Source organism: Danio rerio, chromosome 10 (genome assembly GCF_049306965.1).
Source record: "Danio rerio strain Tuebingen ecotype United States chromosome 10, GRCz12tu, whole genome shotgun sequence".
Classification (NCBI taxonomy): domain Eukaryota; kingdom Metazoa; phylum Chordata; class Actinopteri; order Cypriniformes; family Danionidae; genus Danio; species Danio rerio.
This window is the reverse complement of record NC_133185.1, coordinates 36,225,001-36,242,432: the sequence shown is the minus strand read 5'-3', so window position 1 is coordinate 36,242,432 and position 17,432 is coordinate 36,225,001. Positions and strand designations below refer to the sequence as shown.

Sequence of the window (17,432 nt, the reverse complement as noted above, 5' to 3'; positions counted from 1 at the left end):
AGACTATTAAAAGTTTCTATTGTCTATCATGGGGCAGTTTCCTGAAAGAGAGGAAACTAAGAGTCTCACAGTCCTGCTATGTCATTTTCACTGCAGAGGAATTTGTGGAAAACATTGGAAGCATGCAAAAAAGGCAATGCTGCAACTTTAACAGTTTAATGTTACATTCGACAAAGGTATTTAAAAGGCTTTAAAAAAGAAGGAAATAATACTTTTTTTTTTGTCTGTGTGTATACAGATGGGTTCTAAATTAGCCTATAAAGATGGCCAACTTATATTTGTCGCTTAAAGAGGCATTCACAAAACCTAGTTGGAAATAAAACGTTGATAAAACTTAAAATTGTAATCAAAATGTTAACATAAAGTGCCGGAGTTCAACTGTTTGAACACTTAATAAACATTACACAATAATTAGTTCGCAAGGGATTAACGCACAGCACATATTCGACATCAACATTTTAAGATAAATTCGTAATAATTTATAACAGACATGTTAAATTGAATAAATCATCATGTCTACCAGGAAAAAAAGTAATGATCGAATTTTAACCTATAGGCTACTTTTTCATGACATACTAGGCCTATATAAATTATTTATAATTTTAATAGGATATTGCATTTGTTATTGAGAAATTAAATAGTATAGGTCACAGAAACAACGTAATTTAATTGTAGAACTTTTAAATTCTAGCCTAAAAAATAAATAAATAAATAAAACTAACTTTATTTTAGAGATAATATTACAGATGAAAATAATTTTTTGGTCAATTTTAAAATATATATTCTTAAGAAAACACTAGAACAAAATAGTTTTACTTAATTTGCTTACCTTCAATATTAAAAATGACCCCCAAAACACAACAGAGCTTAATGAAGAATCTCGTCATTATTTTACATGTCACGTCCACTTCAGTCTACGAATACAAAAAACTCATCGTCGTTCTGCGTTGCAAAACCACCGCGAAAAAACAGAATGGCATTTCGGCTGAAATCCACAGGTTTCACAGCCCTGTCTCTGTCGTTTCAGTCAGTACAAGTGTTGAACCGAGCGCCATCCGGATTGAGACCCGCCCCGGTGACTCGAACACGAGCTGATGAATGATGACGGGAATTACCGATGACTGACGAGCCAGAGACAACTATGACTCCTACCATTTGTGAGGTAAACTACACACGTGTGGCTTACTGTTTTCTGAAGTCGAGCTTTTGCCTTTAGTTTTTCTGTCGTGTACGACAACATTGTTCTAACAAAACGGAAGACATTTGGGTCAAATTATGTTTATTGTAAAGGCCGAGCAGTGTTTAAGCTTCCAACTTGTAGGCAGCTTTCTGTCAGTTCAGCAGGGTGGTGGTGGTAATGATGGTAATGATGAATGATATTTATTTTACCAGTAAATGATTTAGTATTTTAATGTGTGATGTGAAGCTTTCTATCAAATGAATGTGATGACAGCATTCAGAAACAGGAAAAATTAGAGCTCACAGCCAAGAAAAACTTCCTTTTGTTCTGCACAAACTGCACAAAAACTTAATGTATGAATACAGATTGATGCCAAACATCATTTGAGCCAGTAAAAAAAAAAATCTGCAATAAATATTCTCTCCCCAAATTTCGAAATTAGGCTTATTACAGGGATTATGCAAATTACGCCACAAGTTACAGATTCATTTTAAACAAATTACGCTACAAGTTACAAATTACGCTTATGCAAATTATGCTGCAACTTTTACTTAGCCTATTGACTTTTTTTTTGTCAGCTGAACACAGAATAAGAGATTTAGAATAATGTTAATATTGGTAACCAAAAAGTTTATAGTCCCCAAACAATGATTCATTTCTGAAAACAGCTGATACTTCTTTAAAATACTTCTTGTTTTTAAAAAGAGAGAGACTTGACACAAATGAAACATTCATTTATTAATTAATTAATTTATTTATTTATTCATTCATTTTCATTTCGGCTTAGTCCCTTCATTCATCAGGGGTTGCCACAGCGGAATGAACCGCCAATTTATCCAGCATACTGTATGTTTTACGCAGCGGATGTCCTTCCAGCAACACAACACAACACTGGGAATACACTCTTTCACACATACACTACAGACAATTTAGCTCATTCAGTTCACCTATACCGTCTTTGGACTGTGGGGGAAACCGAAGCACCCAGAGGAACCACATGCGAACATAGTGAGAACATGCAAACTCCACACTAAAACCCCAACTCGAACCAGTGACCTTGCTGTGAGACGAACATGCAACCAACTGCACCACCATGTGAAACATTAAATCACAAACTTGCAATGTTCATAATCAAGCAAGTGGCATCAGAAGTAAATAGAGAGGAGCATAAAAAAAGTGAAACCCAGCCGTTACTGTAGAGCACTGAGGGGCAACACTTGCTAATTCCAATTACTATTAAGTCTGTGCAAATACGGTCGGTGAGGGGGTGAGATGGAGAGGAGAAATCTGAAAGCCCGAAAGAAAAGAGAGGAATGAAAAGCAGAGGCGGCGGCAGTTCATTTTCTCGAAAGGCACATATAAATAAAGTGTTGTTTAGAGAACTGTCTATTGTGTTGGTTAAAAGAGCAGGCCACACTGATGGACACGTATATTGATCCAGGGAGCAGTGCCTTGATGGCCTGTGGATCAGCAGCTTTCAGCGTCTAACAAAAGATGCTGTGGGACTATAGGGCCGCATACCACAACACAGAAGTAAAGCTGCACTGCAAAAAGAGTTCAGGCTGATTTAGCGCCTTGGGTAACTTCTCAGCACGTTTCGCTTATAAATAAGTCTCTTTGAATTTCTTAACAGAGTGTTTTGTGTATGAACATAATGTTTATATATTAAATTTGGGGAAAAATAAGGAATAATGCATGCTTTTGTAAATAAGTAACAGGTGGTTAAAATTGTATTTATGCTGAAAATATAAACTTTACAGTACTGTGCTCAAGCACAAAATGATAGGTACAGTGCTCAGCATATGAGTACACACCATTTTGAAAATGAATATTTTATGCATTTCTCAGTGAATATGGGTAATATATGTTGGAGCATTTGAACAAAACAGATTTATTAAACAGACATTTATTAAAATAATATTTTAGTCACAGAACATCTTAAAAAATGGAAATATAATACATTTAAATTTATGCAAAACATTGCAAAAAAATACAAACTACAAAATTTCAACAAAACTGTATATATTTTTGTTTCTCTTGATCTTTGCTATTTTCTATCATGTTTTTAAAAATATTTTTCCCTAACATAAATTAAGATACTAATTTCTGATCCATTATTGCAAGTTATTTTGTTCGATTGGCTCCAGATTTGGCTTCAGTATTGATTAAACTAATGTATATGCACAAATACAATATCGTAAAGCATCCTATAGAAACTGTTAATTTAAATGAGATTTGTGGAGGGTGTACTCATATATGCTGATCACTGTATATTATTTGATGATTTATTCAACTTTTGTATGAAGTTATAATATAAAAAACATAGGTATTGTTTAATTCAGGTGAGTGAATTTTCTTTTACACATAATTAAACATAAATAACCAAGAAAAGGATTCAAAATTCAAGAAGTCATTCAGTAAGTTAATTGATAACCATGCAGCAAAAGGGAATAACATCATAAATATAACATTTTTTATTTATTTATTTTTTTTAAACAGTGAGACTTCAAGTAAGCATATAAATGCAACACACTATGGTACCGTCACACTCACTTAATATACAGTTGAAGTCAGAATTATTAACCCCTTTTGCATTTTGTTTTTTAAATATTTCCCAAATGATGTTTAACAGAGCAGGGAATTTTTCACAGTATGTCTGATAATATTTTTTCTTCTGGAGAAAGTCTTATTTGTTTTATTTTGGCTAGAATAAAAACAGTTTTAAAATTTTTAAAAACCATTTTAAGGTCAAATTTATTAGCTCCTTTAAGCTATATTTTTTGCCTAATTACCCTATTCTGCCTAGTTAACCTAATTAACCTAGCTAAGCCTTTAAATGTCAATTTAAGCTTTATATAAGTGTCTTGAAAAATATCTAGTCAAATATGATGTATGTCATCATGGCAAAGATTAAATAAATCAGTTATTAGAGATGAGTTACAAAACTGTTTAGAAATGTGTTGAAAAAAATCTGTTAAATAAAAATTGGGGAAAAAATAAACAGGGGGCTACTAATTCTGACTTCAACTGTATTTTTCACATGTAAATTAAATCAGCAGTGACCACGAGTGAAAATCACGAAGTGAAAAAAAGGGTTTATCAAGTTATCACTGTCTTTCTGATTTCATGCTGTGGACCCCATGCTGATACGCAGAGCGAGCGGATGCTCAAACCATTCATTTCTGAATAAATTTACCATTGATTTCTAAATATTGTTTTTTTTTTTTTTTAAATAAAAACTAATATAAATGTTGCAGTAATAAATTATTCACTAAATCTAAACTATAGTATAAAAATAAATCTTGCCCTCTTAAATTTGTTAGTTTAATCAAACTGACTAAAAATATGAAGTTAAACTTTGTATAACTCAAAAAAATTAATCCTGATTACCTTATTAAAATAAGTTAAAGCAACATAAAAATATTTAACTTTTTGTCATTTGTCAGGAAATTGGAGAGAAAGAAAATGATTTTATTATAATGCTTAAGTTTAATAATCCAATAAAAGCCATTAGTTTTACCTTTCCTGCGATGGGCCCGGTCTCTGTGTGATGCTCGCTGATGCATCAGACGATGGCGTAGGTGTCCTTTTCCCTCTGACCTCTGTGCCACCTGTTCATCAGGTGGGCACGCGCACTGGCGCACCGCCTTGCTGCAAGTACACAGCCATGCCACCCACAACATCCATGCAGACACCTGCATCTTCAGCCTAAATCTCCTCTCCTCTGGCCCTGCACCCTCCGCTACACCATCCCAACTGTGGTCCACCCTTCTCCCCACAGTCCTAAATTATCGAGAGATTGTTATAAAGAATGTTTTTTCTTTATATTCCACAAATGCTTTGTATTTACTTTCCCTCCCTCTTTTATTTAGCGCTCCCTCCGCTCTCTCCCTCCTCTTTCTCGCCTCGCTTTTCTCTTTTGGGAAAGAAGTTGGCGGAAACAATGATTGAAAAACAAGTTTCAGGCCCCATGCTGGGAGTGCGGGAGAGGAGGAGAGGGATGGGGACTGTCTCCTCCAACAACATCTGTGTCATTCGTTCTGCACGTCCCAAAGACGGAAAACAAGGCCCGCGAGTGAACGGGGAGGGGACCGAAGGGGATCTCCCATACCGAAAGGGATCAGTTCCATTAATCAAGTGTCTGCGAGTCGACTGATCAAATCCTTCAGAGTGACAAACTCTTTGGCTCTTTAAAACATCAAACGGCGGAAAACGCATTGCCTGACTGCTATTGGCCCGTTGAACAAAAGGGGAAGTAGACACCCTTCATTTCTGCATCAAGCTACTCTCTCAAAAGCATGAGAGAGGGAGTGTTTTCAAACAAAACTGACCCTCTCCAAAGCCTCTGGCTGCTTGTCGGCTATGAAAGGAATGGCTTTTGTCTGGTGGAAGGAGGGGGATTCACACTTTCTCAACACAATTTCTATTTTATTTGGAGAGGAGAGGTGAGCGGACCAAATCGGTAATGCGACTGGAACGTTCTCATTTGTCGAAGTGAAGATGTTTCGCTCCGAGTGGAGATCATTTCGATTTTCACACTTAAACATTTCAATTATCAGACAACAGAAACCGAGTTGAATTTGATTACTGAGCAGCATGAAGGGTGACACAGGCCGTTTCCTTTCTTTCTTTCCTTCTTTTTTGTTCACATATGTTTAAAGATTTTTCATCATTCACAAAGCCGAATGCAAAAAAAGGGATAAATTTGTTCCTCTTGGCGTGCGCAGTATGTGTTCCAGTCATCACAGAGGTTGAATCAAATGGGACTGAGAAAGCAATTTGTCTCATGCAGTCTGGTCTTGTGTTCCACTCTCCAGTCCTGCTGTTTCAGCACAGAGGAACAGAAGAAACATGCTGAGTTAACAGACCTGACCTGATCGGGCTTTAATTCCACAAACCTCCCAATACTTTTAAAACTGTAAGCCTGAGAATGAGACATGGAAATATCACAGGTTGTACAATACTGTTCTGCTTAAGTAAAGATCAACGTCAGCGAATGTTTTGCAGCTGCTCTTAAACACATTTGAGCCAAAAGTGAATATTTTGCCGCCGTTTAATCACACAATCATGTCAGCCAAAACCTGCATGATATTATTTCTATTTGAGGACACAAATGGAGACTGAATAATGGAGGATGGAGCTTTCAGTCTTAAAATAAATGGTTCGAGTGCTATTTTACAGATATTTCAAAGTCATAAAGTCAAGTTAGGTGGCTCAGTGGTGGCACTGTCACCTCACAGCAAGAAGGTTGCTGGTTTGAGTCCTGATTGGGCTTGTTGGCATTTCTGTGTAGAGTTTGCATGTTCTCCCCGTGTTCGCGTGGGTTTCCTTCACGTGCTCCGGTTTCTCTCACAGTCCAAAGACATGCCCTGTAGGTGAATTGGGTAAACAAAATTGCCTTTAGTGTATGAGTGTGTGGATGAATGGGTGTTTCCCAGTTCTGGGTTGCAGCTGAAACGGCATCCGCTGCATAAAACTTATGCCAGAGTAATTGGCAGTTCATTCCACTGTGGCGACAAAGGATAAGGACAAGTTAAGGTGTCATTCATTTATTTTCCATTAAGTTCAATTTGATAAGATGCAAAGGTAATCGTGACTGTGAGTAAAACTATCAATGTATATTTAATTCATGAATGACTCATTTAGGTCATTTTTTGGTACCTGGTCACTTAATTCATTGAAAAAATATTTAAAAGTATTACAACTTCTCTTATAACATGCAAAGAGGAGCTAGTGTGGATGTGGTTGTTGTTTTTAGAGTCAGAACTAGTTTATGATGCTTTTTTTTAGTTTGGACATTTATAGCCCTATTTAGCTTTCATTATATTGTAAAGAATGGACGGAATATTGATTAAAAACATTGGTGGACACAAAAGTACATAAAAAAGTATTTTTCCCAAATACCTGTATTTAAAAACAAAAAAAGTTGTTGAGTTGTTTTAACCCAAATTTGGGTTAAAATGTAAAGAATGGCTGGAATATTGATTCAAAATAGTGGTGGACACAAACAAAGTATTTTTACCCAAATAACTGTTCATTCATTCATTCATTCATTCATTTTCTTGTCGGCTTTGTCCCTTTATTAATCCGGGGTCGCCACAGCGGAATGAACCGCCAACTTATCCAGCAAGATTTTTACTCAGCGGATGCCCTTCCAGCCCCAACCCATTTTTCGGAAACATGCACACACACATTCATACACTACGGACAACTTAGCCTACCCAATTCACCTATACCACATGTCTTTGGACTGTGGGGGAAACCGGAGCACGCGGAGGAAACCCACGCGAAGACAGGGAGAACATGCAAACTCCACACAGAAACGCCAACTGAGCGAGGTTCGAACCAGCGACCTTCTTGCTGTGAGGCGACATCACTACCTACTGCGCCTCTGCCTTGCCCCAAATAACTACATTTAATAAAATAAAAAAAGGTTGTTGGGTTGTTATAACCCAAATTTGGGCTAAAATGTAAAGAATGGACAGAATATTGATTAGAAATATTGGTGGACACAAACAAAGTATTTTTTTTACCCAAATACATGGATATAAAAATAAAAAAAGAGTGTACTAGAGTGTACTTTTTAGAGTATACTTTGCTACTTTAAAAAGGATAATATAATGTACTTTTTTGCACTATACATTTTATAAAGTTTCTTTCAGGGCCTGATTCATGAACATGCTAATTTAATTTAAATCTACTTGTAAATTAGCTCGTTCATTGGCACATTTCTTTTGTCCTGTGCGATGTCAATTTATATTTGTATTTTCCTGATTTGTTATGTACAGTACTTGCATTATCTGTATTATATTTGTTATGTAATGCTCAATTTGTTCTACCACTGATAAAAAAAAAAAAAATGGTAAAAGAACCTCTTAAACCTTATCTTTAATAGTCTTACAGAAATGAACTGCACATTTTTCCACTAGACTTGAGCAAGTTCATTATTATTCAGATGCTTCTGAGAAATGAGCAGTTTGTTATTTGTTTAACAAGTTTACCATTTTAGATTTCACTGACCACCCATGTTGCAAAGCCATGACCTTGGATTTCAAACACTAGTCACTTGTTCGTTCAGTGCTCTATTCTCACTGTACCCCCTGCCAGGTAGTAGGTCATGTTGTGTGACCCCAGTGAAGACCCAAAAAAAGCCACGCTTCAGTCCTCCGTGGGGTGTCGGGGTGGACCTGCAATGGGCTATTCCAACTCACGCTGACCCTTAAACTGTGCCTTAATCTTCAGCGCAGGAGAATGGAGATCACTCTAATCTTCCTAAAGAGAGAGCAGGAGAGAGAGACCAAGAAAAAATTGGTAGAAAAATGAGAGTCTCATAAGCAGCCATTGTAAAGAAAGAAAGAAAAATAAGAGGGTGATCAGTGGATGCCAAAATAGTAAAAAAAAATACTGTAATCAGAGTAAAATGAAGTTTAAAATAATTATTTTGTTTAGTTCAGGGGTGGGGGCATCATGGTGGTGCAGTGGGTGGCATGATCGCCTCACAGCAAGAAGGTCGCTCGTTCGAGCCCCGGCTGGGCCATTTGGCATTTCTGTGTGGAGTTTGCATGTTCTCCCTGTGTTTGCGTGGGTTTCCTTCAGGTGCTCTGGTTTCCCCCACAAGTCCAAAAACATGCGATAAAGGTTAATTGAAAAAACTGAATTGGCTGTAGTGTATATGTGTGAATGCAAAAGTGTATGGGGGTTTAGCGAGCCAAACTAAGGGTTACCAAGGGCCAACTTTGGCCCATGGGCCTAAGTTTGGGCATCTCTGGTTTAGTTGATAGAGAACTTTTTGCTGATACGTTTCATTAAGTCAGCATGTAAGAATGATTTTCAGAAGGGTCATCATTCATTAACCTTCAGCTTAGTCTCTCTAATTTCAGAGGTTGCAGAATGAACTGCCAACTGTTCCAGGATGTTTTACACAGCGAATGCCTTTCTAGCCGCAACCCAGTACTGGAAAAACGCCCATACACACTCATTCACACACACATTAGTTTATTAAATTCACCTGCAGCGCATGTCTTTGGACTGTGTGGGAACTGGAGCACTCAAAAACTCAATGCTAATGCCACACAGAATTGCCACCTGTCCCAGCCGGGACTTGAACCAGTGACCTTCTGCAGTTATTAACACATTAAACTATTTATTATATCTTGGATAATAATAATAACATGTGTTTCACCAAATTAGCACATTGTAATGATTTCAGAAGTGTTTGTATATTACAAATAAAATAGATTTGTCTATATATTTCTTTCAGACAGACTGAAGAAGGCGTTGAGCTGAAATGTTTGTGTATATATCTCTGAAGATTGTGAAATCAAATAAATTACTCAATGAGGGTGGCACGTTGGCACAGCGGGTAGCACTGTTAACTCACAGCAAAAAGGTCACTGTTTTGAGCCTCGGGTGGGTCAGTTGGCATTTCTCTGTGGAGTTTATATGTTCTCCTCGTGTTCGTTTGGGTTTCCTCCGGGTGCTCCGGTTTCCCCCACAAGTCCAAAGACATGCGATATAGGTGACTTGGTACACTAAATTGTCTGTAGTGTATGTGTGTATGTCCTGGTCCTTCAGGTTGGGGGTTGAGCATTGAGCTTATGACCCACCTCTTAAAAATTAGATGTTAAGAAACACCAACATGGTGTGGCTTAATATCAACTTCGATATAAACAACCGAGTGCGGATCATGACCTTCTGAGTTATTGTTTATAAGATTAATTAAATAACACAGTAGTGCAGCAAAGCACATACTTCACTATTGAACTATATATTTATTTCCTCAAAAATAATCACAGCAAATATTTGCTTATGTTGTAAAATTAAAAAGTCAAAAATAACTAATAAAATTAGATTAAAAAAAAAAAAAAAAAAAAAAAAAATATATATATATATATATATATATATATATATATATATATATATATATAAATATATTTCTTTTTAACTGCACAATGTCTTAATTTGTTAACTGAGTTTCCAAACCAATAAACACATAAAATTTTTGGTTAACTGTAAATTAACCAAGCCATCTTATTAGTTTTGACATCCAGTTAGCGCCCACATTTGACCTCACCTGACCTCACACCTTTAACTAACTTGAAATGTATTTCATCCAACCAGATTTAACAGACATTCAGATGATGCTTTCTTAAATCTCTTTATGACTGTTTCACAAGTGGAACTTGGACTTTAAATTAATCAAACCCCAATTAGATTAAAAAAATTTCTCAGGGATGGCGCCGGGGGTGCGAGGGGTGAAGGGTGGGCTTGCTGGAGAATAGAAGGCCAGGGGTGTGAGGGCAAAAGTTCTGCTTCAGTGGATCACAAAGCAGGATCCACCCCATCCATCCCCCCTCTCTCACCATCCACAGCACTCACACCCATATCCTGGGCGCGCTTACACCTCTCCGGCTCTGCATCCCCCCTTTTTTTGCTTTCTTTCTCTCTCTCTCTCTCCTTACTCTCTTTGTATGTCCAGCTGGCTGCGCTACAAAGCCTCCAGCTCAGACTCCCAATGAGCCGAGCTCCCTTCGACGCTTTGTTCTACTGTTTTTCCCACTCCCTGGAGAGAGAGAGAGAGAGAGAGAGTCACTACCAATGTGGACAACAAGAAGAGAAAATGACGGAGAGACAGAAACAGAAAGAAGTCAAAAATAAGTCAAGTGGTACGTTAGCCATTGCTAATCTCTTATGCTAATGCAATTTTTTCAGGGAACATCCCAAAGAGTTGGGTGTAATGCGTTCCACAGTATTGTGTTACTGTATTGTAATTACATTTTTGAGGAATGCAGTAATGTAGCGAATTACGTTTAAAATTTTTGTAATTAGGTGACAGTTACTAAAGTCAATGTAATTGCGTTACTTGCGTTAGAAATATAGTTTTGATATGTTTTCAACTTAACAAGCATTCGCTTTTAAATTGCTGGAGAACGTGAGCTAAAATGGTTGCTGTTGAGAGTGGTTCCTTTTTCAAGTGTAAATACAGACATTACTTCGATTTCACTGAGCATAGAAACAAAAATATTGCTGTGAAATGCAGTTTATGTTCAGCGTCTATAGAACTTTCAACTGCTTTTAACTCAATCAGCAACTTGTTCAAGTACTCGAATAGAAAACATTCTACGACAACACTCGTCAGAGTCGTCACCAAGGAGGGCACCTCGCCCAGAAACATGGCGTCCCAACTCAGCCTAAATTGAATTTTTTTGTGCAGGATTGGAAGTGAAGGTATCTTTTAATTGTTAAAAGAAGCGTAGCTACTTATGCTTGTGTGCATATTGGGGGCATATATTGGACGGGCTTGCATTTTCTAGGCACACCCAGTTAAAAACCATGAGTCGCGTGACAAGAGCTGACTCATCAGCTTCATACTTTGGAATATACACATTTTGGTAGACTAAATAACTCAGACAAACACAAACACCCAAACACTGCAGTGCGTTTGGAACAAGTAAAAGCTTAAAGAGTTTGCACAAAACTTAAAAATTCTCTCATTTTAAGTTTTGGGCAAACTCTATAAGCCTTTTGAATATGTCAAGCTGCTATGATCAACCCATTGTCCTGTGTTTTTAGTGAATATTCAATACTGAAAGTGCTGTTGTTAATTATGTATTTTTATATGTATATTTTATATGTTTTAAAAGTAACTTCAAAGTAAAGTAATTAGTCATCTGATTACTTTTTACATTAGTAATGTAAGTAATTAGTAAATAATTAGTAATGTAATCAGATTACAATTTGCAATCTATTACTTTTTTAAAAGAACTCACACAACACTGGATGTGAGCAAGCATATTTCGATTTTTGTTACTTTATCATAAACAAGGCCATGTTAACCTCACTTCCGACTAGAAAGAAACAGAAAGGAGTCAAAAATGTACTTATTTTTCAGGAAACTTTCTAATTACTATTTTCATTACTTTATATGATCATAAACAAGGCAATGTTAACTCTACTTCCAACTACACTTTCTTTTGCAAAATTTGTGCAAACACACTTATTTTTTTATTTTATTTTTTCTATTTATACCCTCGAGGTTACTGTGTGCTGTGTTGTTTTATTTGATCGTACACACACACACAGACGCCATTCAATGTGCCTGTGATCCTTCGGGTTTGATTACACAAACCATTTCATGTAGCAGTCCATGCGTCCGGTACCCCGTTTCTCAAGCTCTGGTAGATCTTCGGCGATCAGCAAGCAGAAAGGCCTCAGTGTTGCGATGTGGGCCGGAACTAATAGGATTGGATTTGATTCATTAGATTCTCTTTCATTGCACTGGTTGGAATTTCACTGCACGTCCCGCCGGACTCCCCACTTTTAAATAAGGATCGCAAGGAAGACCTGAGGGGTGAGAGCTAGCGCAACTGACATGGCCTCGCCTCGGTTCTTGCTCACATACCCACAATTACCCTGTGTAAAAACCTCCGGATATACCAGTATATGGGATGAGTTACAGGATTTGCCAAGCTTTTCTACATGACTACAGTCTCAATTGTCTTGCTTTGCTTTGTAGCAGACAAATGTTCTATAGGATTTAGTCTTGGACTATTATTGGCATGTTTGATTTGACGCCACACATTTGATTTGTTGTTTATGGCTTTTATTTTTTTATTTTTAAATAGTTTTTTTTACTTTTTTATTGAATTTACATGAGGCCAAACAAAATCCTCCAAGTGAAGTTTCCCAAACTAATTTTGAGAGCTGGTCTCTCATCTATAATTATTAGTTAGCCAATCTCACTATAAGTAGCCTGGCTAGAACGACTCCCTTATCTTCGTTTTCTAAAGAAACCTCCCATCCACCCCATCTCCCCATTGTCTTCTTTACCAGGGAAGTTCTCGAGAACTACCTGATCTTGTACTCCCCTTACATGCTCATCGACCAGGCAGGAGCTCTGGGCTCAATTATCTCCGAGCTCAGGGTTCTCACGCGGGACAGCATGCCAAACCTGCTATTATTAACAAGCAATATCTAAGTGCAAACTCTTGAAATGTTATTTACAGTAGAACAAAAAATAAATTCACTTTCCGATCCCCACCCTGCCAAAGGTGGGGGCCATCTTACAAATAAAATGGCAATCAAGACCAATTGGTATAGTGTGGGAAAAGAAGAATTTATTTTTATTACTTTTGTGTCTTTATTTTTTATTTAAAAAATGTTTAGACTAACAACAGATTAATCAATCTTTTCTATTGTATAATACCACATCTTGACCTGACACACTTCCTCTTTTTTACTGTGCTGCATACTTTTTAGAAGAACTGCTGAGAAGTGGAAAAAGCAGAATAAGAATAAATTTAGGGTTGTTCCAGACTGCTGACTGGACATGTCACAAGTTGTCATGATGCTTGTATAAGTTGTGAAATATATTAAAGATGCACGTAATTGTTCAGTTCTGGTATGCAGAGAAGGGTTGCAGAAAGAGGAAGTATGTCTGGGGGTACAAAAGCTAAAGGACTGCAGAATGACTGATAAGTGACGTAAACCAAAACTCCACCTGTTAATATCAGTTGTGTACATATGTTAGATGCGGATCTCTTGAATGTAATTATTGTATTGCATTGGGGTAGCGTAACCCAGAGCTCTGTCATCAAATTATTAATTTGTATCTAATAAATTACTAATATTTTTTGGCATTGAAGAAAAAACTCTCCAGACCTTTTCTTATTGAACATGCATGGAATTGGCTTGATATTCAAACAATAGAAATAAAAAAAAACACAATAAATAAAAGGTACAGTAGAGGTACAGTCTGCAATACAGGTTACCAAAGATTAGGGGCCTATTTTAATGATCTAGGCGCAAAGTCTAAAGCGCATGGAGCAAAATCATTAAGGGCGTGTCTGAACCCACTTTTGCTATAGCATGGAAAAATACTGTGCGCCTCGGTGCATGGTCTAACAGGTTGTGCTAATTCTCTTAATGAGTTATGGGTAGGCCCACACAGAATCCCATCATTAATGCTGTTTATTTACTTGAGTAAATGTGTGTAAATCTATATTTATTCAGTTTTCAAATTAATTACAGTAATATTATTGATTGATATGAAAATGTTCATCTGATTTATGTACAATGCAGTTTGTACAGTAAAATTTTCTGTCTTTTAGTAGATATAATAAATGAGAGACTTGCTTTGTTTACCAAATAAGTAGATCTAATTGGATTTACATTTTAAACATTTAATAAAAGTTAAAAATATATTATTTTAAGGTTTTAGTTATGATACTCCCAAAATCGTTTAGCAGAAATCCGCAGATTTTTACCAAAATTCTCAGCAGAAATAGCATATTGTGCATTAAACCAATCAGAATCTCATCTTCTGTTCCCTTTAAGAGTCAGTTGCGTCGCGCAATAGTGCATTTGCTATTTACATGGCAGACTTTGTAAGTGGAAAAACTGAGCGCTTCAATAGTGAGAAAACAGTTAAACAGACCATCTGCAGTGCGAGGATAAAGAACGAGCCTCCTCCATTTGGCCTCTTTACTTTCTCTTTCCCTTTACTTTTACTCTTTACTATCGTGGATAAGGTAATGGTGTTGTATGCACTCCACTAAAGACATAATTTAGCCTACATATTTAATTTTGCTTGTTAAGCTCAAAGATTTGTTTTAAAATTATTTCTAAATTCAGTTCTAATTTCCAGCAAATGAATAAATTAACAATAATATCAAAGTGTGGTCAAAAAAACTGAGTTATACCTAGGGCTTAATTTCTTTCTGTCAGTTTGTCAGCTGTTGCTTCCATACCTCAAGCGTTGTGGCTCTAGCTTTATTTATTCTGGCTGTCTAAAGTTTTAGTTTATGGCTTTTTAGTGTACAAAACTTCAGCTTGCAGCAATGGGTTTGAAGTTTGTAGATGTACAAGACGCCTGTGAAAATAATGAGGAATAATGACGTCCATCTCCCCTCGTGAAGTCTGCCTCCCAGAGAGATTTATGAAAATGAAAGTGAACGTCTGAGGCAACAAAGGGCCCACGCAGAGCATTCGACTTGTTAAGAACAAAATAATCAACTTGCGCAGCTTGAAGCTTTGTCGGACCGCCCAACTTTGCTCCCTGCGTCTTTTGTCGTATTGTGCGGAGAGTGAGACAGTGTCTTCAAGAATGCTTCCATAAGGCCAAAATTAGCATGTCAATATGGGAGCAAGAAAATGAAATTTGTCTGGCTTGAGCTGCGAGTGAGTGAAATTGGAGTTTGCAGATTGCCAATTAACGAAGTAGAGAAGTAGAATGTGATTTTCATGGAGTAAAAGCACTGAGTAATTATTAAACTGCTTCAAGTATGCAGTCACACACACTGGGTCGTTCATTTTCCATAACATCTAATCGCCCCATTCCTGGCCATTACTAAGAAACGTTTAATTAATAATTTAAATTAATATGAAGCTGTATGTAATTTAAGGATCTGTTTTTGATTGTCGAAGAATATGATGCACTTCACTCTCAGAGTCAGCCAATAAGAGTTCATAAAACATTTTAATTGGCATTTGTGGAATATAAAAGGTTTTGGAAACACTTAATCCAGAGAAATTTGAACTCAGACACACACATAAGAGCATGAGACAAAGTTGAAATCTGAATTATAGAAGAAACTGATACAAAGTAGTTTCATATTAGAGAGCATGCTTCTAGTTTTGTTGAAGAGCAAAAGGAAAGTGCTTATGATTGGAAAGATTTGCACTTTGGCATTATAGGGGTGTACTCTCGCATTACTATAACACGCTTTTGAAAATTGGCAATATTATAATAGTTTAAAATGTGATGATTTAGCAATCAAAGTCCAATCACTCCAAAAAAGTAAAGAGCTTTCTCTCAATGAGCTACACTGTTTGTGTGGCCATTCTTAAATTGTGAACTCTGATTTATTTATTTTTTTAATAGTTTATGAATTTTAAGTTTAAAGGAACACTCCACTTTTTTTTTGAAAATAGGCTCATTTTACAAGTCACCTAGTGTAAAATAGTTGAGTTTTACCATTTTTAAACCCATTCAGTCAATCTACAGGTCTGATGGGGGCACTTTAGCTTAGCTTAAGGCACGTTCCACTGAGTGGTAGGGTTCGGTATGCTTTTATGGCTGTTTCCACTGTTAAAAGTTACCTAAAAGCGAATGATACTGTACCACTTTTTTGGTCCCTTTTGCCAAGAGTACCTAGTATGACAAAAGGGTACCAAAAGGTGGAGCTAGACGTGCAGCTGAATGCTATTGGTTCACAGAGAAACGTCATTTGTGCATACACAAACAAGAGAATGAAAAAAAAGAAACCGCCATTTTTAAATACACAGCTGAGACATTACATCGTAATACAATATGCATATAATAACGAGTCAGGGTCGACCTGAGCTCAAACAAACCTTGCCGTTATCTCGATGAACAGCCACAAAGCCGAGAAGAACAAAATCTGCTGTGTCCTGTTTTTGTTTTATGAGGCCGTCTAAAAGTGAGAGCGGTTTCACTTTCTCCAGAGAGCTCGCGATCGCTTGTGTGTGTGTGTGTCTATATTTGGAATAACGGACTTCTTGAGCTGATGATAATAACGTGTGCGTAGTTATTAAAGTGCTTCTGACATCCGGTCCTTTCAGAAACGGACAAACACGAGAATGACACACAAAAAAACAAAGGAGAAGCTGGAAAAAACACAGAGCAAATTATTCTTTCAGCAAACAAACTGCCATGTTTAACTAATATCATCACCTTTTAGACTATTATGAACTCAGAATGACAGAATTACTTTCTAGCAGAGTTTACATGTGCTGGTGAAGATTAAAGACACAGATGAGAGGTTTGCACTGACTGTGGGCTACATGTTGCGTGTTGTTTTTGAACACATATAAGGACTAAATGTAAACTGTGTGCAGTTTTTTTCTGTAATTGGGATCATATCAGAAACTGTAAGGGTCTGTATGTGTTCATATATGTTACATTTAATTAATTTATATAATTGCAGACGTTACAGTAGGCTATTTCGTTATTGATCTGCAGTTATAATCAAGTCATGTCCATAGAAAGGTTAGTAACAGACATTTATACACAAGTATTTATGTGTATAAAGCATCTGTTTTGTAAGATGTGCTTCTCATATGATATGTGAACGACGCATACAGCTTTACTTTGAGAGATGTACTCGAACATGAATGACATTGACTAAATCATCATACACCATGCCCACCAAAGGGGTACCCTTTAGGCCAGAGGTGGGCAAACTTCGACCCTCGGGGCATATGCGGCCCGCTGAACACTTTCATCCGGCAC

At 36.9% G+C, this 17,432-nt stretch overlaps 1 protein-coding gene and 1 long non-coding RNA gene across 3 annotated transcripts in view; one reads left to right on the top strand and one right to left on the bottom strand.

Moving 5' to 3' along the window:
- The window catches only part of robo4 (roundabout, axon guidance receptor, homolog 4 (Drosophila)), a 36,616-nt gene extending 31,676 nt beyond the window's left edge, over positions 1-4,940 (bottom strand). Inside the window, exon 1 of one of the 2 annotated variants that reach the window (XM_684163.10) lies at positions 4,701-4,940. In XM_684163.10, the coding sequence (XP_689255.3) occupies positions 4,701-4,881 (181 nt within the window). In that variant the 5' untranslated portion in view covers positions 4,882-4,940. Of the gene's footprint in view, positions 1-829; positions 1,039-4,700 lie in introns of those variants that run through there. The other variant, XM_005172710.6, reaches the window with a different exon arrangement.
- LOC141376413 (uncharacterized) lies at positions 90-8,572 on the top strand. Its single transcript, XR_012386437.1, has 4 exons — positions 90-176; positions 1,028-1,162; positions 5,053-6,400; positions 7,548-8,572. It is a non-coding gene; the product is annotated as an uncharacterized lncRNA (long non-coding RNA).
- Positions 8,573-17,432: the final 8,860 nt, after the last annotated feature.